We start from the raw sequence: 25,553 nt of genomic DNA, 5'->3' as shown, positions 1-25,553 counted from the left end.
TTCCTCCCAGCTCCAAGCAATTACTAAGGCAGGGGCAGGCAAGCGAGCCTCCACCTCCAAGCCTCTGCGCGCTGCCTCCCCAGGGACTCGCTTATCCCAGCAATGAGCCTCCAGAAGCCACAGCGACCGCCCCTGCCCCTCCCCCAGGCGGGCCACAGTGGGCGTCGCCTGGGCACAGGTCCACCTTGAACCCAGAGTCTCTGGCCACCTTTTGAACTGCTTTGGCCCAAGCAGAACTCCAGAAAATGCATCTCAGTTCTTTGGTTGCCCAGAGCAGCTCTCCCCGCCACCCCTCACCCCGCATTATTTGGGAGGAAAGGGAGCGCTTTAGGCCTTTCAACCCTGCCCACAGTGTTCCTCCTTCCAGAACCTTCTGTGAGTGTGAACTGTGGGAGAGCAGGGGCCTTGCCCTGCTTTGCGCCACACTCCCGACAGCTGTTTGCACACAGTGGTATTTGACAAACATTTCCTAACCAAGCAAAGACCCTCTGCAGTGGCTCCAGGCAGTTCCACCCAGGTAGGACGCTGCCTGGGGGAAAGGCGGTGGGCACCCGTGGGCCTCACTCTGCTTTGGAGATGCTGTTCTTGCAGAATGACTGCTTAGTATTCTTATCACAATTCGGGTTGTCCCCACAGAACACCCTGAAATCCTTTCGGAGGACCTGAGGGCATTGGGCTGCCCTGACGGACAAGCTGCTCAGGAGAGGGTCCACTGGGAAGCCAAGGTCAGAGACCAAGGATGAAATGCCAGGCCTGGTGAGGGCACCCACTGCTCACCAGGACCGCAGACCCCTGAATGACTGATCTCCGTCAGCTGAACCGCCAGAGTGTGGTGGGCGGAGAGGCATTGCCATGGCTCTGGCTAGACATGGGTTAATCTCTCTAGGAACTTAAAAATGTATTATTGTGTTTTTAAAGGACACATTCTGCTTTGCCCTGGGCATATGTGGATTCTTCCCACAGCCAGATTTCCAGGAATGTTTGGGGTGGGAAATGCTATCCCAGCTGAAGAGTGCCCGTGCATCCCTGGGGCCCCCCACAGGTGACTGACAAGATGGACCAGACGCATGGGACATCTGTCTCAGACAGGGCAAGGCTCCCCTTCTTTTGCATACCTCCAGCGACAGGGGTTTTATTACCACAGAAAGCAGACAGGTCAAACCCCACTGCTCCCTCCTTTGAGTGTGGGGCTGTAATTTGGCGGGTGCTTTGCATCTTTTCTTTGTCCCAGGCTCCCTATTTTTCTCTGGCTATGCTGCAAACATTTTCTAATGGATTAGAAAAAGGAGAGAGGGAGGCTGGGTGAGGCTAAGCCCTCCTCCTCCCCCACACCAGGAACTCAGTGATCCTCAAACACTTCCCTACCAGGGCCAGGGGGAGTGCTGAGCTGCTGCTGCTCCTCTTCCTTTCCCTCCTCTTCCTCCTCCCATTCCTCCTCCTCCTCCTCCCCCCGCCCCCCGCACACACAGGGGCTCAGTCTGGTGCCTCCCTTCCTGCCCACTCCCTACTCAAGGCTTCACTGGCCACCCAAACAGCTCAATACTTTCATACTTTTAAAAAAAGTAAATAAAAGAAAAGGAGAGATGGAAGGATGAAAGAAAGGGAGAGAAGAAAAGGGAAAGAGAAGGGGGCAGGTGGGGGAAGGGCACTGAGAGGAAGAGGGCTACATCCGGAGAAGCCCAGGAAAGTGCATTATTGATTCAGGACTTAGAAAATGCTTAGAGAGTAGGAACAGTGCCCTGCTCTTTAAAAGCTTGTGCAAAGCATAAACTAGACCCAGGCAGCCTTCCCAAAGAGGGCCTACTCTGCCGCCATGAATATTTTATCACGGAGGGAGGAAAAAAGTGGCTGTGAGGGTTTCAGTGCCGGGGTGGGGTGAGGGGCAGGCCCCCCTGGCTGGGGCGCTTGGTAGCTGCCTCTCCTCGGATCCCCTCCCCGGATCCTGGGGGCCTTTTGGGGGGCCCCTCTCCTCTTCTCTGAGAGCTGCCCTGGGCTTTCTTGCTAGTCAACAGGGCCTCAGCCAGGTTCCAACAGAGGCCCAGGTCAGGGAAGGGGTTGTGGGGAAGCATCAACTGAAAGAGGTTTCCAGATGGGCTGAGGGTGAAGCCTGGTCCCCAGCAGTGGTTTCTCCTAAAGGCTCACTCTGCTCTCCCCTGCCCTGCCTTGGTTGGGGCCTCCACCGACCCCTCCAGCCTCTCCACCCCCAGCCCATTCTCAACCTGCAGCCAGCCGCCCTTCCCTTCCTAAACATCCACATGTCTCCAGTTCCTCCTCAGAGCCCCAGGGCCTTCCCCTTCTGAAGTCCAAACCCTGGGCCTGGCTCTGCCACCAGCCCTGCCTCTCTCTCGTGTCTTTTCAGCCTTGTTTTCTTTGAGACAGAGTTTCACTCTTGATGTCCAGGCTGGAGTGTGCTGGTACGATCTTGGCTGACTGCAACCTCTGCCTCCCGGGTTCAAGTGATTCTCCTGCCTCAGCCTCCCAAGTAGCTGGGATTTACCGGATGTGCCTCCACGCCTGGCTAATTTCATATTTTTAGTAGAGACTGGGTTTCACCATGTTGGCTAGGCTGGTCTCAAACTCTTGACCTCAGGTGATCCACCTGCCTCGGCTTCCCAAAGTGCTGGGATTACAGGTGTAAGCCACCATGCCTGGCTTCTGGCCTCATTTTCTACTGGCCAGTCTCTCCCGCCTTTTGGACACCCCCTGCACCCCACTGAGCTTTCAGGTTGAGTCACCTTCTGTCTGCAGCTCTCCCTCCAGCCTTTTATAGGTGTCTGCTTAAATTTATCTTCCTCAGGGAAAACACCCCTGGCCCCTGCCCCCCAAGTCCCAGGGGAGCACTGGGTCACAGTTTTCCCCAGTGGCTTCTTCAGTTAATGATGGGTGTGTCCCCTCCCCACTGTGAACTCCAGGAAGGTAGGGGGAGAGCCTGACACAGTGGAGTGACTCCCCGTCCTCAGCCCCTTCCCTCTCCGGGTGTTCCATAGTCAGAACGAGGTCTCAGGAGTAGACACAGCACCCGATAGATGGGGTCTGCCCACGAGAACAGCCAGAAGCTGCAACCTCCAAGGGTTTCTTCCTGCTGGTCTCTGAGGAGTTAAGAGGCGGCGGGGCCAAGGAAAGAGTAAAGCCACTGGGTCTGCCCACATCTGGGGACACGTGGACAGGTACACCCCTTTGTGGATGAAACCCTGGCTGGCGGTGGGGGGTGAGTATGAGTAGTGAGGCTGGGCTGGTAAGTTTCATTTATTTATTCATTCACTTATTCATCAACTATTTGTGAACATCCTTCCTGCACCAAGTAGCCCCAGAGAAGCAGCTCTTAGATTTGGCCACCCATGAAAACAATGACAATTCTTGGGGACGGGAGGGGTGTGGCCACATTCCTGGGCCCTGAAGTCAGAGATTCTACTCCAAATTGAAAGCTAACAAACACACCAACAAACTAAACAATCAAGTAATTAACCAACCAACTAACCAAAACCCTCAGCAGGTGACTCAGATGTGCGGCCAGGTTTGAGAGGCTGGTCCAGGTGGCCCAGGGACAGGCACCCACATGATGACACTGTTCCTGTTATTTTACCTACAGGTGGGGGAGCCAAGGCTCCCCGAGTCAGGCACTTGCTCAAGGTCACACTTGGGGTGACTCGGGCATTTTGCTCGCTTACGGGAATGTCGACCGTTCTGCTGTGTCCACCGGAGAAGTCACCTGTGTCCTGGTCCCCATGAGTGGCACAGATGACACGCCCTGGAGGTGACAGGCTGGGGCAGTCAGAAGACTTCCTGGGGGAGAAGGGAGTTCATCTGGGCTCAGGACAGGTGGAGGGAGACTCGACTAGTCTGGGAGGATGGTGCTGTACGTGGACTGAGCAAAGGGCCAGGCCAGATGCACAAAATGCTGCAGGGAGCAATGGGTTAACACATGCATGTCGCTGAGCCAGGCACTTGGTGGGGAGCACAGGAGAGAAGGCCAAAGGGAGGCCAGGAGCCAGATGGGCAGCTTGACATTAAGCAGCGCCAGGGAGAGCCCTGATGCTGGCCGGCCCCCCTCCTTCCAGGAAGACAGGTGAAGAGCCTGGGAACAAAGTGTGAGGGCTCAGGTGGCCCTCTCCCAAGACTGGAGAGCCCGCACCCCTTAGCACCCAGGAAGCCAGAAGGAGGACGGAGAACCTGCAGCTCAGATGTGAGAGAGGCTCCAAGAGGGCCGAGGCAGGCCATGGAATTCTCTGTCTCCTGGTCTTTCCGTTTTAAGACAACAAGATGCTTCAGGCTGGAAGGGCTCTGGGGCAGGCCTGGGAGAAGTTTCAATCGGTGCTTCTCAAACTTGGCTGTGCACTGGGACCACCTGGGGAGGTTTAATGCCTCCTCCTGCTGGGCTGCCCAGAGAGGCTGCTGAAGCTGGTCTGGGGGGCAGCTGAGGCAGCGGGGGGAATGGAAAGCAAAGCTCCCAGGCAAGTCCAGTGTGCACCCCGACGGAGAGCCATCCAAGTGGCTCGGAGGGCAGCCCGGTCCCTGCCTGCTCCACCCTGGTGGGGTCATAGCTGCCCGCTGGACTTGAGGCCTTCGAGAAGACTGCCCCAAGTGTTGGGAGATGGAAAAGAGCCACAAAACCCTGACACCTCCCTTTCTTGCTGGGAGACAGCCCATACCCAAAGCTGCAGTTCTCAGCTGATGCCTGAGCCCCTTGGGGGAAGGCCTCGGGCATCACGGCTAGTCGGGACTGATGGGGTGCAGTGTCCACCCGAGGTCGTGGCTGCTGCCTCGAGGACCCCCTGGGTGCGACAGTTTTCCGTTTTTGGAGCAGGCAGAGGCAGCAAGGAAGGCCACCCAGCCCCCCACCCGCTTGGCCCCCCTCCTTCTTGTGCCCCTCCTCTAGGCTGAGAGGCAGCCAACCCAGTGCAGGAGCAGGTAACTGGGCAGGAGGGTAGGGCTGCCTCGTGCCAAACAGACAGGCCTGGAGCCCTCCCTTGGCAGACACTGCACTCCTCCGCCCCCTGCACCCTCCACCCTCTATTTTTAGGCCCATTATGTCCATTGTTAGGTGCAGTTTTTTTCCCCACTCCTTCCCCAAAAAACAGATCGGGTTCCTCCAGGCAAAACCACCTCGCCTTCCCTGGAGCTGGTGCGTGGGAGCACGCTTGCTGCCAAATAGACATGAAATAAGTGAATTATCAAGTAACTGGATTAGCAGACTCCATCGTGTCTCAAAGGGCAGGGGGTGGGGAACACCACCGTCACTCCTCCAGGCCCTCCCTCCTCCAGACCGCTGGGGTGTGCCGGGGGAGGAGAGGCTGACAGGGACAGTATGCTCACCAGCACACATGGCCGCATGCACGCACACACACACAGATGACAGCCGCCTCCGTCTATCAGGCGCTTTCTGAGATCCAGAGAGACTCGTGTTAGCTGAGCAGCCTGTTTAGGAACCTGGACGCCGGGCCGGGCGGCCCAGGCTGGAGATGCCAGGCTCTTCTACTTTGAAGCTGTGTGGCCTTGGGCAAGTGGCTTAACTTCTCTGAACCTGAGATTTCTCATATTCAAAACGGGTTGAAATACAAGCTCTACCTTAAGTCTTCTGTGAGAGTTCAATGAGCTATAGCTTAGGTTAAGGGCTTGGTATACATGAGGCACTCAACAAATGTTCGACGTTGCTGCTCTGAGGAGGAGAAGGATATAGAATCAAGACAGTCTGGCTGTGGCTGGGTGCGGTGGCTCACGCCTGTAATCCCAACACTTTGGGAGGCCGAGGTGGACGGATCACTTAAGGTCAGGAGATCAGCCTGACCAACATGGTGAAACTTCGTCTCTACTAAAAATACAAAAACTAGCCAGGCATGGTGGTGGGTGCCTGTAATCCCAGCTACTTGGGAGGCTGAGGAAGGAGGATTGCTTGAACTTGGGAGGTAGAGGTTGTAGTGAGCCAAGATCATGCCGCTTGCACTCCAGCCTGGGTGACAGAGCAAGACTCCATCTCAAAAAAAAAAAAAAAAAAAAAAAAAAGTGAGCCCAGGAGTTTAAGACCAGCCTGGCCAACGTGGCAAAACCCCATCTCTACAAAAATACAAAAATTAGCCAGGCATGGTGGTGCATGCCTGTGATCCCAGGTGCTCAGGAGGCTGAGGTGGGAGGATCACTGGAACCCAGGGGGTCGAGGCTGCAGTGAGCCAAGACTGCACCACTGTACTCCAACCTGGGTGACAGTGTGAAACCCTGTCTCAAAAAAAAAAAAAAAAAAAAAAAAAAAAAAAAAAAAAAAAGAAAGTCCTGAGACAGTTGGACCTGTCAATTACAGGAACCAAAGCCTGATTTCCCTAAGGGTAAAGAGATCTCAGAGGGCAGAACCTGCTCAGGCCAGATGGTTGACCGAAAGTGACCACAGGTGGACTCAGGGTAATCTGGGAAGTCCCTGAAAGTGTTTGCAACCTTATCTGTGTGTGTGCGCCTCTGCATGAGCCCAGCGTTTGCACACACATGTGCACATGCATGGTTCTGGGAAGAGCACTGTGGATTCTCAAGTGGGGCCATGACCATTAACAGTGAGAAGCTCCCTGCTCCAGAGTTTTCTGGGTTGGTTCCCTGCCTTTCTCCCCTCCGGGTCTTCCTGGATGCTGGGAGGTTATTGCACCTTTCCCTTCTCTCTCTCTCTCTCTCTCTCTCTCTCTGTTTCCCTGAAGCAGAATCTGGGGGTACAGTGGGACTCTGAGGTTGACCTGCAGACTCCCTCATTTTACAGGCAGGAAGTCTATACCCTGAAATGGGAAGAGACTTCCCTGGGGTCACCCCGCTCCTGGCAGCCAGTACCCGGGGGAGCCCCATCCCTAGGAGCTGGGCCCCAGGACAGTGTCAGCCTCAGAACTGTGGGCAAAGGTTTTGGATTGTGCCTGAGTGGGGACAGGGGCAGAGGCAAGGTGCGCTCTGGATAACAGGCTTCTCCACCTGCTTTTGGCCATCGCTTGATCCCTGAGAGGGAGGGACACCGCCCTCACTGCAGGCTGGCAGCAGAGGATGGCCTGCCTTGGCAGAGGGCAGGAGCACCGTGGGCTCATCTCTCACTGGTCTGTTCTTCACCTTTTGCCCAACAGCAGACTTCTGCTCCAGCCCAGGGAAAATGGCTGGCCGTGTTTCCTTTCCTTTTATTTCCCCAGCCGACTCTTGGAGTCAAGTGGACGAATGACTTGGGCAGCAGGAGGGAGGTGGAATGAGGGGCTGAGGAGGCCCAAACGGTCCCCAAGATAAACTGCACTGGGACAGAAGGATGCCAGGTCCTTGAAGACAGGCCCGAGTCCCTTTCCACAGGGTGGGCAGTTCTGGAACACTCCAGGGCTAGATTCACAGGGATCCACACACCTGGATCTTCCAATACAATTCCCTCCTGCCAATGAGACCGCAAGAGGTCAGGGGATCCCTCTGTGGCCACCCAGTGAGATCCCAGCCCTGCTAGCTCTCAATTTCAGAATGACCACTCAGACTCCTGTGTGACAGAAGGCAGGACAGGACAGTGACGGAGGCCCTGGAGACTGATCCCAGTTTTGGCCGTGCAAACTTGGGTCAGCGTCTCCACCTCCCCGCACCTCCCTCTCCTCATCTGCCCTCTGACCTGGCTCCGTCCTATTACGAGCAGGCAAAAAGCTGCGCACATGGGGTGCTTTGCACAGCACCTTTCTCTGAATCGCCACTGGTGTGTGGCACAACGGAAGCACGTGTGCCCCAGCCTCTCACTCATGAGGCTCCCAGGCGTCTAGAGCACCACTGAGACCCACGCCATGATTGCCAGCATTGCTGTGACCTCCAGCGTTCCCGCCACCATCCTATCCGGCCTTGCCCTCCTGGCACAGAGCACTCTTTCTGTCCACCTTCCATGATGCTGCCACCACAGAGAGGACCACGGCTGGCAGTTGGGCTTAGGGCGCGCTCTTGATCCCCTCAGGGCCCCCAAGATCCGGCTCTGAGCCGTGCCAGAGTCACCAGTAGTGACACATAGGCGGGAGCTCACCTAAGCAGGCTGGGAAGTGGATGCATCACCCTCACTGACCCTGAAGAGGCAGCTCCAGCTCCCCGCTGGCTGCAGTGGCATCTGGGCAGGCAAACCGTGTCCCCTACCAGATGCCATCACGTGAAGTCAGATCCAGGGCATGTGTAGATGGACAGAGACCTGGTTGGGGAGGGTCCTCATGGCTCCAGTCTACCTCTTTGAGAGCCCTTGGCCTGGGGTGGAGCCTCAGGGTCTGAAGCTCGTCATGGGGGCTCAAGGAGGTCACTCCAACCCTCTGGGCCTCAGTTTCCCCATAGGAAATGAGAAGGGAGAGGGACGGAGCTCATCGGTGGTTGTTTCTTTTTCTTTCTTTCTTTCTTTTTTTGAGATGGAGTCTTGCTCTGATGCCCAGGCTGGATGGAGTGCAGTGGCACAATCCTGGCTCACCACAACCTCTGCCTCCCGGGTTCAAGCAATTCTTCTGCCTCAGCCTCCTGAGTAGTTGGAACTACAGGTGCACATCACTACCATGCCCAGCTAATTTTTTTTTGTATTTTTGGTAGAGACAGGGTTTCACCATGTCGCCCAGCCTGGTTTCAAACTCCTGAGCTCAGACAATCCACCTGCCTCGGCCTCCCAGAGTGCTAGGATTTATAGGCGTGAGCCACTGCACTTGGCCTGATTAGTGGTTTTATATTGTCTTCACAGGAGCCCAGGACTTCCTGGGGGTGGACTGGGGAACTCAGGGGCCTGAGGCAAGGCAGAGGGACACCAGCTACTTGCTTCTGGGGTCCCCTTTCCCGGGAGCCATCAATTTCGCTGTACCATGCTTATCGATGTCCGGGTTTCTCTGGCCTTAGACAATCTCCAGCATGCCTTCTAAGTCGTGTGTCTCTATTTGAAGTGATGGATAATTATCTTTAGCATTTATTAAGTACCTACTACATGCAAGCACTGACTGTGGGACAAAGAAGAGGACAGAACAGTGCCTGGCTGTGTGGGAGAGGGACGGAGGTGGAATGGAGGCTGAGGAGCTATTTGGAGGCCAGAGAGAAGTCACAGCATCTCCTTCCAAGGCCCCTGCTCTGAGAATCCAAGTCAACATACCAGCCTGAAAGAAGGAAAAGAAAATGAGGGTGGGGAGGGGGAGGAAAGGGTAACCATTTGGGTTTTTTCCCTCCTCAGGCCTCACTGTGGCATAGTCATTAAATGACTGGGATCTGAGTTTGAGTCTTGACTTCACTTAGTTTTGGAGTCTCAGTTTCCTCATCTATAAAATGGGTACAACAGGAGAGTAATAGTTTCTACTGTGCGGATTATCCCAGAGGGTTCGATGAAGTAGTGCACATAGAATGTTCGATGCTTCAGAAGAATAGATTTGAGGCTGGGCGTGGTGGCTCATGCCTGTAATCCCAGCACTTTGGGAGGCCGAGGCAGGCGGATCCCTTGAGTCCAGGAGTTCGAGACCAGCCTGGTCAAATAGTGAAACCCCGTCTCTAATAAAAATACAAAAATTAGCTGGGTGTGGTGGCTGGTGCCTGTAATCCCAGCTGCTTGGGAGGCTGAGGCAGGAGAAGCGCTTGAACCCGGGAGGTGGAGGCTGCAGTGAGTTGAGATTGCGCCACTGCACTCCAGCCTGGAGTGACAGAGCAAGACTCTGACTCCAAAAAAAAAAAAAAAAAAAAAGAGATTTGAGAGTCCAGAGAGTCCAGAAGTAAGTGCATAGATTATGCTCAATTGATTTTTGACGAGGTTGCCAAGAACACTTAGTGGGGGAAGAATAGGCTCTTCAACAAATAGTGTTGGGGAAACTGAATCTCCATATGCAAAAGAATAAAGATAGACCTTTTCCCTTATACCAGATGCAAAGATGAACTCAAAATGGATCAAAGACCTAGATATAAGAGCTAAAACTATAAAAGTCTTAGAAGAAAACATGGGGGTAAGTACTGCTGACCTTGGATTTAGCAATGGTTTCTTAGATACAACACCAAAAACACAAGCAACAAAAGGAAAAAATACATACATTGGAGTTTATTAAAGTTAAAATAGGCCGGGGGCGGTGGCTCACGCCTGTGGTCCCAGCACTTTGGGAGGCCCAGGCGGGCAGATCGTTTGAGGCCAGGAGTTCGAGACAGGTGAAACCCTGTCACTATTAAAAACACAAAAATTAGGCGGGTGTGATGGTGTGTACCTGTAATCCCAGCTACTTGGGAGCTGAGGCAGGAGAATGATTTGAACCCGGGAGGTGAAGGTTGCAGTGAGCCAAGATCGCCACACTGCACTCCAGCCTGGGTGACAGAATAAGACTCTGTCTCAAAACAACACAAAACAAAAACAAACAAACAAACAAACAAAAAACAACTAATAAGCACATGATGGCTAACATCATTAGCCATCAGGGAAATACAAATCAAGACCATAATGAGATACTGCCCCATGCCCACTAGGCTCGTCCTAATAATACAAAACAAAACCAGAAAATAAGAAGTGTTGACAAGGATTTGGAGAAACTGGAACTCTCGTACATTGCTGGTGGGAACATAAGAGGTGCAGCACCTGTGGCGATTCCCCAAAAAATTAAACATAGAATTATCTTGTGACCCAGAAACTCCACTTTCAGGTAGACACCCAAGAGAAATGAAGACGTACACACATGCAAAAACTGGGACCCAAATGTCCACAGCAGTATCACTCCTAATAGCCAGAAAGTGGAAGCAGCTCAGATGTCCATCAGTTAGGAAATGGATACACAAAATATGGTGTGTCCACACGATGGCATATTACACAGTCATAAACAGGAACAAAGCACTGATTCACGCGACAATGTGGACGAACCTTGGAAACATTTTGCCAGTGAAAGAAGGCCGTCACAAAGAGCCTCATATTGTCTGATTCCATTTGCATGAAATGTCTAGCATAGGTAAATTCATGGAGATGAAAAGTAGACTCGTGGTTTTCAGGGGCAGAGGAAGAGGATGGGGAGTAACTAACGGGTGCAGGGTTTTCTATCGGGGTGATGGAAACGTGTTGGGACTAGGTAGAGATGCTAGTTGCACAACACTGTGAATGTACTGAATTGTATATTGTAAAATAGTTTAAAAGGCAAGTTTTATGTTAGATACAGTAAGACTTTTTTTTTTTTTTAAGAGATGGGTTCTCACTACGTTGCTCAGTCTGGTCTCAAACTCTTGGCCTCAAGTGATCCTCCTGCCTCGGCCTCCCAAAGCACTGGGATTATAGGTGTGAGCCACTGCACCCACCAAACATTAACTGGTTAATTTTATGTTATGTGAATTTCACCTGAGTTTAAAAAATGTTTTTAAATCTTTTTTAAAATGCTTATTGCTATGCTGAGCCCGAGGTATATACATCTGGGATCCCTCTGTCTGCACTGGAGTCCACCGTTTTGTGTGGTTTTGTCTCTGACCAATCTGGATTTCCCTAAACTCCCGGAATGTACCTGGCAATCACCAGGGAACATCGAATGAACTGGTTAATCTAGCCAAAACCCCTGTTGCTCAGTTGGAGAAACTGAGGCTGGGGCGTATCCTTGGTCTCTCAGCAGCCAGGGCCTAGAACTCTGGCTCCCCGTGGCGTTCATTCTGCTCCTATGCACTGCCCCCTCCCCCGCCAGCAGTTGGTGTGTGCTCGGCACATTAGAAACACATTTTCATATATTTAAGCAAATCTGCTGCTGCTGAAAAACAAATCAGAACCTGCAAACCAAAGCCGAACAGAACCTGTTCCTGCATCATCTGCCGTTTCTCCCATTCCTCATCGCCCGGCCACTCCAGGAAGGAGCCCTGCATCAGCACTGGCCACAGGGACTCTGGCCAGGTCAGCCCCGGTCAGGGGCCACGGCTCAGCGCCCACGTGGTCCAGCCTGGTGGGCTCTGGACCAGTCCCGTGGCGCAGGGCTTCCCTGCTCTGGGTTCCCACCATTACCCCTCAGTTGCCCTCCTGCCCCTCTTGCTCCTTCAGAGCCCATGGCCTAATCCCTCCTAACCCTAGTGAGCGGTCAGGAGCCAGACACGGGAAGGCTGAACCCCAGGTCCTACACTCAGTGGGCTTTGAGAAATCTCAGAATATTCACCGGTCAGATGCACAGTAATAGACCTACAGGGGCTTGGATGAGGTGGGAAGGGGGAGCGGACTGTCTCCTGTCTGTCACCCACACACTTTCCTCTCGAATCCTCTGGCCCTGTTCCCTGCATCTCTGCACCAACCATTCCTTCTGCCCACACCCTCACTCTCCTGACCCTTCCCATCCTGCAAGACCCACCTCTGAGCGCATGGCCTGTGCCTCTGGCTATGGGTTTGGCCTATGGGGTCCTCTTTTGTCCCTCAAGCTAAATTCTAGAATTAAAAAAAATAAAAATGCAACTTTTTTTTTTTTTTGAGATGGAGTCTCGCTCTGTCGCCCAGGCTGGAGTGCAGTGGCACGATCTTGGTTCACTGCAACCTCCATCTCCCAGGTTCAAGTGATTCTCTTGCCTCAGCCTCCCAAGTAGCTGGGACTACAGGCGAGCGCCACCACGCCCGGCTAATTTTTGTAATTTTAGCAGAGACAGGGTTTCACCATGTTGGCCAGGCTATTCTTGAACTCCTGGCCTCAGGTGATCCACCCACCTCGGCCTCCCACAGTGCTGGGATTACAGGCGTCCCAGCTGAGGGCATCACACACCTGGTCTCATCTTCTTTGTACACATTTCCTTTGAGGTTGTGCCCAGTGCCATGCCCAGTTTCAGACGAGAAAACCAGGGCTTAGTGTCACCAGGGACTTATCCCAAGTTCCACATCCCAGAAGTGCGGGATGTGCCCGAGTCCCGTCTGCTCCCTCCGGAAGCCCAAGTTCACATCCACAGCATGGTGCAATCTGCCTGTCTGTCCGTCCATCCGTCCGTCCACTGCCTGCCTCGTTGCAGGTGGGATTGGAGGCAGCTTGTGATTATACCCACAATAAATGAGAAACAGGGAGATGGATTAAACATCAGGGCTAGGGAGCACAGAGGAAGACAGCCCAGGAAGGTGGGGACATGCAAACCAGAAAGGTCTGGGGTCTGTAAGTCTCCGACATTCTTTGGAAAGATGTCCCCCTCTGGGCCTTTTCGCATGGCTGCCTGCCTTCCACGGGGTGTCTGGACCCAACCCCATTCCCTCAAGGGAAGTCAGAAGCAAGGGTCTCACTCCGTGGGCCCCGGGCCTCGGTCTTCTCATTGTCTACTGCCCGGGAGGGAGACTTCACTGTGCAACAAGATGTCATTTCACGCAACAATTCTTGTCCTAGGCTGGGCCCTGCCTCAGGCATTTCAAGAGACTGAGTGGCTTTAACGGCTGGTGCAGCTCAGGCGCCAAAGTCACTTGCAACTGACTTAAGGACAGAGCTGTGCAGACCTCCCGGCTTCATCCAGTTGCAAATCCCACAGAACAGGGACTGCAGTGGAGAGAATCAGCGGCTTCCAGGGTCTTCTCTGTTGTGACCCAAACCCCAGTGTTTTCTTCAAGATTCAGCCCTGGCCGGGCGCGGTGGCTCATGCCTGTAATCCCAGCACTTTGGGAGGCCGAGGCAAGTGGATCATGAGGTCAGGAGATCGAGACCATCCTGGCTAACACGGTGAAACTCCATCTCTACTAAAAATACAAAAAATTAGCCGGGCGTGATGGCAGGCGCCTGTAGTCCCAGCTACTCGGGAGGCTGAGGCAGGAGAATGGCGTGAACCCGGGAGGCGGAGCTTGCAGTGAGCCAAGATCGTGCCACTGCACGCCAGCCTGGGTGACAGAGCGAGACTCTGACTCCAATAAACAGACTCAGCCCTGATCCTGCCTCCTCTGAGAAGCGTTCCTGGATCACACCATGTTTCCTCCCATGCATCCATTCATTCAGGAAATGCTTACTGGGCACTGACCAAGCCCAGAGGGAGGTGCTGGGGATGCAAAGATGGCGAGACAGCCCTGCCTTTGAGGAGCTCACAGTCCAGGGGGAAAGCAGACATCTAAAGTTAGAGAATTGGTCCCAACAGCCAGCACGCAGTGAGCACCTACTATGTGCCAAGCATCATGCTCGTGACAGTCTCCTATGCACATTCTATTAATAGCTCCCATTTGAGAAACTAAGGTTCAGAGAGGTTAGGTCTCACTTCAAAGATCACACAGCACAGGATTCTAAACTCTCCATCCCTAGGGCCAGAGCTCTTTACTGCTAGGCCAGTCAGTAAGCAGGATGATGACCAAACAGGGCCTCCTCACCTCACTGGGCAAGGGAGTCAGAGAAGGCCTCCTGGAGGAGGAGGTAGGGTCCAACCTGAACCTTGAAAAAGGAGCCAGGGTTATCTGGGTAGAAGCGGAAGCCTTGAAAACAAAGGAAGGAAGGGGCAGGTATTCGGGTGGAGGAGACAGCACGGGCCAAGGCTGGAGCGGCCGGGAGAGCTCATGGGCGGGGACACGCCCTCCTCCTTCTGCAGCTCCTGTCATATCAGGTGCCGGTGTCATCATTTGTTGTTAGCTGGGCATTGTCTTCAATGTCTGTTGTGTTTTCTCTTGTTTTTCGCTTCAGTTCTCTCTAGTCATCTCACTTTCCCATCACAACTGCGCCTGGCATGAGGTCAGACCTGGAAACACCTACCAACTGGAGGGGTGTGACGGCGAGAGGAGGGAGGGAGGGCTGTGTGATGGCAAGAGGAGGGAGGCTGCGGCCAGAAACACAGAGGGGCAAGGAGGCCAGAGCCATCGGGCTGGTCAGCTCTGCATTGTTGGATGGAAACATTTCATGATCAGCGAGGCCGGGCAGGAGGCAGAGCGTCTGTGACCTTGATTCTGCATGTGGTGTTCAATGTCACGGTGGGGAGTGGCTCGAGGACTCCAGGACCTGCCTGCCATCTGCATTCATCAGCCCAGCAGACCCCCTGGGGGAGGAATGGAACCATTTGCTCTGCAGCTGGGTAAACTGAGGCACCGAGAAGCTAAAGCAGGTTCTAACTGAGTAAGATGTGTGTTCAAAGATGCACGTTCACAGTCTGCCCTTGGCTTTCCTGTCCACCAAAGCCAAGATGCCTCCATATGCTGGAGACTCCAACATGGCTGAAATGCGAATGTTCACCCATGTCAGTGTGGAAACATCAAGCTTATCAAGGTTGGATAAACAATAATATTCAAGCCTCACACTAGAACAGAACTTACAGTCTCCGCCAAGCACCTTCCGGTATGTTGTGAGAGGCATTTCCTCTCCTAGGAAGTCAGTGAGGTGGGCAAGGCAGTCACGATCATACTCCTTTTACAGATAGGGAAACTGAGGCTTGGAGAATTTGAATGACTCACCTCAGACCACCCAGCCCCCAAGTGACAACACTGGGATGTGAGCTCAGGGCTTCAGATTCCAGGCCTGTAGCTCTTGTCAGGAGGGAGTGCTGCCTCTCTCTGGTACATTCCACTGGCTCCTGCTCAGAAGCACAGACCCCCCACCCCACCTTGGCAAGGAAGGCTCCCAGCTCCATCCCCCCATTCCCAGGACCCCTGCTGCTCTCCTGTTGGCTCCTGTCTCCCCTCAGCAATGCCCTCCCCTTAACCTGCACAGACCCCATGGGACCCACAGACCTCCGGCCCCTTTGTCAACGACAGGCTTCATCCACCACGGTGGACCAATCCCACCCCAGCACTCCAGAGACTTCCTGTTGAAAGGCAGATTCTGGCTCAGCAAGTGTGGGGCGGAGTCTAGGATTCTGCACCTCTATCAAGGTGAGGCTGCCTGGGCAGTAGCTCTCTCCATCTCTCTCTCCTGCTTGTCAGCTTGCCCCTGAGTCTCGGGTGGCTAGCTTTTGTCTCCAAGGCACAAAGGAAGGGTTTCCCCCTTCCTGTCACGGGGAGCACAGGTGGCCGGCGGGAGCCCTGCCTTGCAGAGCACTAAGGGGTACCTCCCAATGCCAGTCATCCCCTCCCCATCTTGAAGGGGTCCTGCAAGTAGCAGTTGCCCTGCGAGGGGCTGAGACGCCTTTGCCCGCCGCCCTTCCTGCTTCCTCCCCGGCCCGCAGCTTTGTCGGGCTGACCTCTGGGGCAGGCCCTGGGAATTTGGGTGGGGGCGGCGGCTTCTCTTCTCCCATAGCCCTCATTGCAATTTTGTCCTTGCCCAAGAATCCTCGGTTGAGAGCTCATCCCTATTAATTCTCATTGTGCATTTAGAGCCAATAGGTTTTTATTTATTCATTTATCTTGTCTTTCAGCCTCCTCCCCTTCCTTGCAAGGCTGGAATTTACAATTCAGTTCTCAGGTGGCCTTGCTGAAGGACAAGAAGCCTGGGAGAGAGAGAGGGTCTGCATCCTGCCTCTGAAAAGGCCGTCCGCCCCTGGGCCCCTCTTGTACCCTCAGAGTGCAGCCAGGCTTGCGCTCCCGTAGGCTGGATGTTGGGACACACCTAGCAGAAGGGGCAAAGGGGAGCAAGGACCCATGGGTGATGGCAAGGCTAAGGGGGGCAGTGGGCAACTGGCCGCCATTAGGGCGCCCCCTGGTGGCTGGTTAACAACAGCTGCTGGGGCTGCAGACGTGGAAGCTCCTCTAGCCTGCATCTTCCACCTGCTGCCAGAGAGTAGAAATACAAGGCGTGGCGTCCCCAAGGCTGGGGAGAGGCAAAGGACTCCGGGGAAGTCGAGAAGCCAGGAAAGTCACCGAGGCCATAATCACAACAGTAATAAGCCAGTGACTAGTATTGCACATTGAATACCTACTATGTGTCCGTGTGTACCACGGCAGCATGGCCGGGCTGCGCTGTCCCACCAGCACCGTGACACTCCTACATTATGGCTTCTACTGGGCAGAGGAAGACAGTGGAACTCAGAGAGGTCAGAAGTTGAGAGAGGGGAGGCTGTGCCGCCTGGTGGGTGGGCATGGGCCTTGGCCACAGGCAGTTCCCAGCCTGCCTTCTCAACAAAGTGACCTTGGCAGGATTGAGGCAACACTTTCTAATCCCTAAGATGAGATTAGAATAGGACCCACTTCAGAGCATCCCAGAGATGATTAAATGAGACCTGCCTGGACCCTCCCAGGGAAGCCACAATAAACTGTGACATCAGGGTTTGAACCCAGATCTGCCTGGAAGTAACCATCCCCTCCAAAAACCACTCCTCCAAAAGCCACCCCTTCAAAAGCCACCCCTTCAAAAGCCACCCCTTCAAAAACCACCCCTTCAAAAGCCACCCCTTCAAAAACCACCCCTCCAAAAGCCACCCCTCCAAAGCCAGCCCTCCAAAAGCCGGCAGCCTGCCACAGCGGCCTCCCCATCCTCATCGGATGCACATTTGTAATCAAAGCAGAGCCGGATGGCAGCCCATGATGAAATATTTAAGTCCATCAAACAGGTGGCGAGACACTGAGGACTCGCCCATGTGGTAGATTGTGGAGGGACTATCCTTTCTCCCCTGCCTTCCCCACCTGTCTGCCCAGGAGAGGAGCAGGGGGTGGGGATGGGAGAGTGCACTCTTCCAGACCCCAGGGCTTGAGGATGGCTGCCTGGGATGAGGCTCTGCCAGCACTGGGACTGGGAGGGGTGACCCCCTCCCCAGGGCAGCTGCCCACTGTGCTGGGTTCTGTCTGAGGGTGGGGGCGGGGCAGAGGTCCAGGGCCAATGACATCCTAGCCAGTTTTGGCCAGGAGAGGGCCTCAGACTTGCCTCTGAGGGTCATCTCCCCACCTCAAGCCCTCAACACGAAGCTGGTCCTAGAATTATGATTTAACTGCTCCCCCAAGCACATTGAGGTAGTGATTAATATTTAAGACAAAAAATACAGTCAAGACTCTAACACGAGACAGAGGTTGACTGTGCCCAGTAGTGTGTGGAGAACCCTCCCACCGGCTCTGAGATGTGGACTGAGCACCAGCCCCCATCCTGGCCTTCCTCCTGGCTTCCAGAGCCCAGCCCCCTTGCTTGGCCCTGCGGTCCCCGGGGCAGTTATGACCACAGACTATCCAGCCCCAGCTCCTGGCTTCGTGCCACCTTCTCCTTCCCTCCCTCCCTCCCTCCCTCTCTCCCAGCTGGCCCTGGCCCAGCCACCACCTACAACGACAGCCTCATCGCCACTGACAAGCCAAGTAAGAAGCTACCTTCTCAGGCTGACTGCCCTGTGATGTGAGCAAAGCCGGCCCATGAGATTGAGTCCTCAGGACTCCCAGGTGGGGGCACCGGGTCAGCCCCACCATAAGCCGGGAGACCTGGAGGCTCCTCCAAGGACATGCAGAGGCACAAGCTGCCTGGGGGATGGCATCGACCCCCTCCTGTGAGTTCCTGCAGCCTGGCTGCCCTACCCGGCTCTGCCCTGCCTTCAGGGACGGCCTCCAAAGCACTGCCTGGCGGGAAGCAGCTTAGCTCAGAGACACTGGAACCACTCTAAGCTGGAATCACAGCTTCGCCACCTCCTGGAGTGTGACCTTGGCCAGATGCCTTCACCCACCACCCCTGGACTGCCTCAGTTACCCCACCTGTATGACCGGAATGACAATGGCTAACATCTGCATGCACTTACTCTGTGCCAGGTCCTATTCCGAACCCTTTACCTACATTAGTTAAACCACAAACTCCTCACAATGACCCTAGGAGTGTGTGCTCTTAGTGTGCCCATTTTGCAGATGACGGAACAGAAGCCCACAGATGTCACTGGGTCAGAGCCCTCCCCTGACGCTCCTTCTTTATACAACACAGAATCCACCTGGCTAGCTGAAGGGAGGACTCCTGGCAATGGCATCAGGCTCAGCCCACACACTCAGGCAGCTCGCATGCAACCATCTCTGCTGCTGTTGTTGCTGTTAACATTACTTGAGTACTGAAGTACTCCGTGCCCCTAGGACTCCTCCTTCTCTAACTAGGGAGGCAAGGGACAACGCCTGAATGTCTGCCTTCCCCGGACTTACCCAGGGGCTATCGTCATTGCATGTAGGAATGGAACTGAACGGGGACCCAGCTGCACTGTCTGTCCCGGCCTGACCCGCAACTTCCTCCTTCGTGAATCCCCTCTGAGCCTCCGTCAAACCTCCCCGTGCAAAGGGCTAGCTCAGTGCTTGGCATGCTCTAGCTTCATGGTACAGTCTGCTGGATTGGATTGAGTGGACTAAGAGGTTGCACCGCAGAAAGGATGAACAGAGGGGTATCATGTTGCAGGTAGCATCTCGCTCACTCGCCCAGAATGCTGACTTCCTACACAGGAGGTGGGGCTTATCCTCAAGGCTGGGGAGCTGAATACTATGGGCTTCCCGAGGGAACTAATCTAGCCAGCTGGCCGAGAATGCCGCTACCCCAGAGAACAATGTCACATGACCCCAGTGTCCTCAGGGTGGCCTCTGTTTTGACACATTTCCAAGGTGGGACAAAGACCTGGTCCAGGTCTGGTCCAGACCTGGTCAAGAGGCAGGAAAGTCAGCCTTGCATCTCAGTCCCCCGGCTCTGCTCATCCACCCCAAGGATCTACTCCAGACCTCCTCCCACTTGGCCTGGACAAGCAAAAGAGCAGTAAGTGGACTTACATGGGAGCAGAACCTCTCAGGGGGGTCTCCGCACGTGATGCCCGAGGGTTCCACCTTCACCTTGACGTAGTCCTTCAAGCGCATCACCTTGGGCTGGCAGGCATAGAACTCCCAGGTGGGGCCCTCATCTGTGGTCACCCAGGATTTGCAGATGTCGTAGTCCCCAGAGGCCAGAGGGAGGCAGTGCAGGAAGAGCGCCAGCAGGTGCAGCATGGCTGCGCAGTCCGCAGGGGCGCGGCCCAGAGAAGCCCTGGAGAGGCAGCGACGGGGTCAGGCGGGACTTGTGGCCTCAGCATGGAAATGCCACATCTACCAGGCGAGGGTGGCCGGGTGTCCCAGGGACCCAAGCATTGAAGCTTTGCGAACAGCAAGGAACTTGTTGTTTCCAAAAGGCCGATACGGAAAATTCAGAGCCAGCGTTTCTCAGACTGCTGATGGACAGATCAGAAAGTTGCCCACAACTTCACGTCCTCCTAACCTTGTCATCACACCTCCCCTGGAGGTGAATCTGATCAAATCAGGCAGACTCTCAAATTGTGACAGTGGATGGAAATGGGATAAGGAGAAAATCCGCAGGGATCCTGCATGAGGCCGGATCAGATTGCTTTTAATTTTTGTCCTTCCAATCAATCCAGGTCTTTAAAGGGCTCTTAATGGGTGACGTGCTCAACACAACTGCAAAACAACCCTCCAGCCTGCGTTGTAAAGATAAAATAAAATCAGGAGGTGGACATGTTAGCTGGAAACATGTTCCCTCTTTGGGACTGGACTTGGGTTCTCAGACCAATAAAAGAGATTTCTTTCATATGCGCTTAAGGTGGCAACAGCTGTGTGACTGGACTAGCATAAAAAGCTACTGAGGTGCTAACCGGGGAGAAGGCCATTTGGCTCTGCTTTGGTGGGGGCCGGCACTAATGGGGCCCAGCTGACCTTGGCTGGTAGCCATCGGCAACTTATTATGAAGTTTCTGAGATCTCAGCTCTCAATCCATCCAGGTACCTGGGGTCTGGCTTGTCTTTCATTGTAAGAGGGGAGGAGAGAGAGAGCTCATTAGCAACAACACCTGCAACAAATTAAAGAGGGGGAGAATAGAGACGTATAAGAAGAAAAGCTCTTCGGCAAAATGTGCAAAAAATGAGGTTGCATTAGCAAAGTCACCCGAGAAAACTGGGTTATTTTTATTAATATCAGAGTTGCACATTTGGAGATCGGGCATGTTATTTAAAAGATGATGCATTTTTTCTCTCATTTATGGGAGTGTTAGTTCAGCAGAAGTGCTCCTGTTTGGGGGTCAGAGACTTTCGAAAGCATCCCCAGGAGCCAAGATTTAATGGTTGCTTTAAAATACCGTGACTGTCAAGTCAGAATGTCAGAGTTGTTAAAGGCAAAGATGAGAATGTAACTATAGGTGCAGATGGGCCCATACCTATATGTACAGATGAACAGAGTGCTCCACGTGCTGGCCAACCATGAAGAGCCAGGCACTGAGAAACAGCTCCCCAATCATAGGCACAATCTGAAATGGCAAATTTAATTTTTTTTAACTGTAAGAAACTAGGGATACTGAAGACTGCCAAAGAGGTGACAATGTTTTGTGAGTTCAGATTTTGCTGATCAAGGCCGGCATTTTGCAAATCATTCTTAGAGGGTATGTCTATAAACGGGTTACTGTTATGATTATTGCTGTGCTATTTTAAGCTTCTGTTAATTATTTAAAATCAAAATAGATATAACTGTTATATCATATCAAAATAGATACCAGTTATATGAACGTTACATCGGGAAATAACATGACTGCAGTACTGTGGTGTGTTCCAGACACTGGATATGTCACCGGGAGAATCCAAGTCCAGCCAGCATGGGATTCTGGCCAAAAATATTGGCCAATAGGGCAAAGGTTACGGCAAGAAGTTACAGCAGAAGTGCCTGCATGATTAATTATTCTGGTTACTATGCCTCTGATGATTGCATTTGACTTCCCAAACCTCCCCAAATGTCCAGTCTGAGTCTGGCTCTCTCCTGACATCCTCTTCACCTTCTGTACATGCAAGGCCCCTGAAGAGTTAACTGTGCTTCCATGAAACTCCGTTCTCCACCCAGACAGAAAAACGCTCCTGCCAAAAATGACAAACCGAAGTGGCGGACACTTGCTGCCCTGAGCACCTCAGGCTCCGAGCAGACCCCAGCCAGGGCCCCAGGGCTCCAGGCATGGGACTCATTCATCTGCGTTAGGGCGACCCCTGCCCCTCTCTCTGGGTGAAGGGCTGCTGATGGAGATGAATGAGAACCCAGCCAGGACCATTTTCCCCATCTCACCTCTGGCTGTTTAAAGAGGAACCTGTTATAGAGCCTGCCCGGCCTTGAAGGCGCTCCTTGCTAGAAAACTCTCAGAAAGAACGTGCCCGGTGTCTATTTTTGCAACCTGAGAAAATGTAGTAAAAATAAAATAGCGCGGCCGGCAAAGGTTTGGATGCCACTACCCGAGCTCGCGCTGCCCAGAGCACAGCAGGTTCCTAATTAATTCTTCCAGCAGTCGACTCCCAACTGTTCACTAACAGGTAGGGAGCTCCTGGCTGCTGGGACAACCAGGACGCCGGGCTGCGGCTTGCAAGGAGGGCGCAGCTGCCGCCTTCCTTCAGCTGCAGGACCCGCGGCTGCTCAGGGCTTGCAGGGCGCTGGACGCCGCCGGGCGCGGGGAGGCAGCGAGGCCCGGAGGCCGGGAGGCTGGGGCGAGTGGCGCGCGCGGCGCAACTCGCAAATCTATTAATTGCAGTCCTGTTGGTTTAAATGCCACTCATTCCCTGGAAAATAAATAAATAAATAAATAAAACCCTAACAACAACAAAATCTGCCAGGGGAAAAATGTGTTTACAACTAGTCAATCAATTGGGCGTTGCTGGCATCGCAGGGGGAATTCTGAGCTCAGCACACGAATATTACAGGCGGGTTCTGCCAAAAAGAAAAAAGAGAAGAGGGGAAGAGACACAGGAGTCCCCGGATAACGAGGAGGAGCGCAGAGAGTGAGGAGTCGGCAGGGAAATTTTCAGAGTAAAAGGCTGCATCCCGGAGGATCGTTTTCTCCGTGGAAAATTTATCTTCACCTGATATTATTAAGAAACTGCAGCTCCCAGAAACAAATAGAATCAATGTGCTTTATTTTCTTTTAAGAGTCGTCAGGAACCGAGGGGGGGCTGATAGCCAGGGTATTAAAACCCGAAAATTAGATTTTATCAGGATTTCTGAACTCAGATTTCTCTGTCTTATTGAATTAGCGCCTCCCGAGCTGGCTGGGCTCGCCAGCAGGTTCCTCTTGGAGTTGCCGGCTGCGCCCTCGCCGTGTGGGAAACTTGCAGCGGCGGGCGCGGGGCCCTTGGGGGCACTGGAGGAAGGGCGCTGGGGACTCCTGGGATTGGAGGGGACTCAGCCCACCCCGGGGTTCCCTCTCCCTCCTCGGCAGGGGCGGCGGAGGGGGTTGAAATCTGCCTTCGGGGGAGGGTGGGGGTTGCCGGGAGGGAAAGGGAGCTTGGCCGGCGGGGTCACCTTCCGGTCCTCCGCCCCGGGCGGGGTCCAGCGGGCGCCCAGCGCTCACCGCAGCCTCGGCGGGCGTCCTAATTCCGGCGGCCCCAGTGTCCCCTGCTCCAGAGCGGGCCCTTTATCCGGCCCCTGGGTCCCCGCCCGCGGGAGCCCTAGAAAGTTGGGCGCGGGAGGCGGGGCGCGAGCAGCCGGCCTCGGGTGGGTCCCGGCGGGCGGGGTCGAGGCCGGGGCCGGGGCCGGGGTTGAGTCAGTTCCGGCCGGCTGCGAGCCTGGGACACCCACAACCCCGCGCCCCGCAGCTGCTTTTTGTCTTCCCAAAGTTGCGTGCAAGCCACAGGAGCAATTAATAATTAAGCCTGTAATAAAGGCCCGGCCCGGACTGAGGTGCCCCCTTTTTCGGCACTGCCTCACTTAATTAAAAGACACCGAACAGGGCGCCCAGGAACTAGTTGGATCCTTTGCCCCGGCGCTGCAGCCTGCGGCGACCCGGCTGCCGCCGCCCCCAGCCCAGACGGCCAACTTACTCCAGTGCGGGCGGACCCTGAGAGCCCGCGGTCCTCTCTTCCCTCCTTCCCGCCGCCTCTGCTCCCCCAATCTGCGCGCCGCTCAGTTCCAGGTTCGACTCCACGCCGGCCCCAAGCCGGTGCCTGCGCCCCCTCACCTCCCGATCCCCTCCCGGCGCCAGGAGAAGTTTCCAGCCCCGGCCGGGCTGGCCGGGAGTTTCTCTATGCAACTCACAGGCTCCCAGTTTGCAGAGAGATGGGAGGGCACGGGATGGGGGTGGTTCTAAGCGGTGGCGGTGAAATTGGGGTGGGGGAGAGGCGCGGGAGCAGGGTTAATTTCCTTTTCCGAGACACATCCGAGCATCCTTGCAACATCCCTCCCCGACACACATAGACACACACACCACACACACACACACACGAAGGAAAGGACCCGGGGGAAGCCGGCCAGAAAGACAAGCTACCCCTTTAAGATGCTGCTAAGAACGCACCCTCACACACCCCTCTGGGGCGACTCCAGTCCTCAGCTCGTAGCAGCCGCCACCAAACAACTTTTGCATCCGAGCCTTTGCCGGGCCGCTGTAAGTGGCTCCCGGGCCCGGGCAACCCTGCATGGTCACCGAAGCCCTTTAAAAATGAAACCAGCCTGGCCAAGCTGCAGCCTCTCCCCCGCCCGCCTCCCGGGCTCTCCCCGCCCGCCTTACCCCGGCTCGGAGCGGCTTCCCGGCGCGGAGACCCGAGAGGGCCGAGGACAGCCACCCTCCGGCGCTGCGCCTCCCCCCTCGGGCTGGCGCTGGGTGGGGGCGCGGGCCCAGGGCTGCGAGCCGCTGCTCCTTCCCCGCGCAGCTCCCGCCGCTGTGGCCGCCGCCGCCGCCGCCGTCAGATCGGGGCCGGAGAGCCCTCCGGCCGCCGGGGGGGCCGCCCGCAGCCGTCCCGGAGACGCGGGCCGGGGGAGGGGGCCGCCCGCGCCGCCCGCATCGCCCGCCCGGGCGGAGCGGGAGGTCGCCGCTAACAAGTGCAAACTTTTTGGCCCCCCTGGGCGGCCCGGGGAGGACCCGCGCTCCGGCGCCGGTTAGCCCCCGGCCCGGGTGGGCTTCGCAGCGGCTCGTCGGGGAGCCGGGGCATCCCCCCGGCGCGGCGCGGGCCAGATGGCGGGCGCTTCACTGCCCCCCTGCACTCAGCTCCAAGTTAATGCCGAGGCTAAATCCTCTTGCCATCACTCACGATCACCATCGGGGCTTTTATCTCTCGGTCTGATCCGGGCTGCGTAACTTCCTCTGTGTGGCTTTAACACACCATCCCACCACGGAGCAACGGTCTTCTTAAAGGTGCAGGAAGGAAATACTGCGCGGCTCGGGGGACGCGCCACGGCCCGGGGAGGGGCGCGGGGAGCAGGGGCGTCCCCGCGGGCCCGCGGCCAGGGTGGCCCCGGCAGCCTCTAGGGGGTCGCTGCCTAAACATCGCCTCCCGGCCCGGGGGCCAGCGGGTCCCTGCGCCCAGAGCGCATCCTCGGCCGGCTCCGGTCAGGCGCAGCCGGGCTGTAGCTTCCTTTTCCAAAACCCGGGGGCCTGCTGGGGTGCCAGCACCCATGGGTGTGGGGACTGCCCCATCGCCACGAGGGAGGGGGGCCAAGTGAGTCAGTTCCCCCACCCCCCACAGCCAGGGGCTCAGGGCTGCTCCTCGGTCTCTCCCTGTGAAGTGCTGCCACCCAGAAGGCCCAAAGCAGTGGGTACCGGGGTGGGTGGGTGGATTTGGGGAGATGGGGAGGGGGAGCGATCTGAGCGCACAACCAGAGCCTGAATACCAGCTGACACACCGCCGCCTCCACCCTGATGGGCCTTGCTTTTGACGAAGCCAAGCCAGCTCTGCAGAGAGTGCAGAGTAGGGGGGCAGGAGGGGCCTGGCTAAGGGGTTCTCTGCCTCCCTCCCCTGCAAGCATGGAAGGCAGGTGTGGGAGGGCTCCCGTAGCAGCAACCCGGGCAGAGGCCACCGAGTTGGCAACATCACATCGTGCAGCCCTGTACTCTGCGACCCCCGGGTGG

At 55.4% G+C, this 25,553-nt stretch overlaps 1 protein-coding gene across 10 annotated transcripts in view; it reads right to left on the bottom strand.

Annotated features, from left to right (window-relative positions):
* NTNG2 (netrin G2) overlaps nt 1–24,508 on the bottom strand; it is an 80,494-nt gene extending 55,986 nt beyond the window's left edge. For 4 of the 10 annotated variants that reach the window (XM_033194621.1, XM_033194658.1, XM_033194678.1 and 1 more), the window contains exons 1-4: nt 24,216–24,352; nt 20,901–20,990; nt 20,405–20,537; nt 19,475–20,169 (exon numbers count right to left, since the gene is read on the bottom strand). In XM_033194621.1, coding sequence (XP_033050512.1) covers nt 19,475–19,687 — 213 coding nt within the window. In that variant the 5' untranslated portion in view covers nt 19,688–20,169; nt 20,405–20,537; nt 20,901–20,990; nt 24,216–24,352. Of the gene's footprint in view, nt 1–19,474; nt 20,170–20,404; nt 20,538–20,900; nt 20,991–23,063; nt 23,507–24,215 lie in introns of those variants that run through there. The other 6 variants (XM_033194625.1, XM_033194634.1, XM_033194689.1 and 3 more) reach the window with 6 other exon arrangements.
* Nucleotides 24,509–25,553: the final 1,045 nt, after the last annotated feature.

Source organism: Trachypithecus francoisi, unplaced genomic scaffold (genome assembly GCF_009764315.1).
Source record: "Trachypithecus francoisi isolate TF-2019V2 unplaced genomic scaffold, Tfra_2.0 Contig01585, whole genome shotgun sequence".
Classification (NCBI taxonomy): Eukaryota; Metazoa; Chordata; class Mammalia; order Primates; family Cercopithecidae; genus Trachypithecus; species Trachypithecus francoisi.
This window is presented reverse-complemented; position numbering and strand designations above follow the sequence as displayed.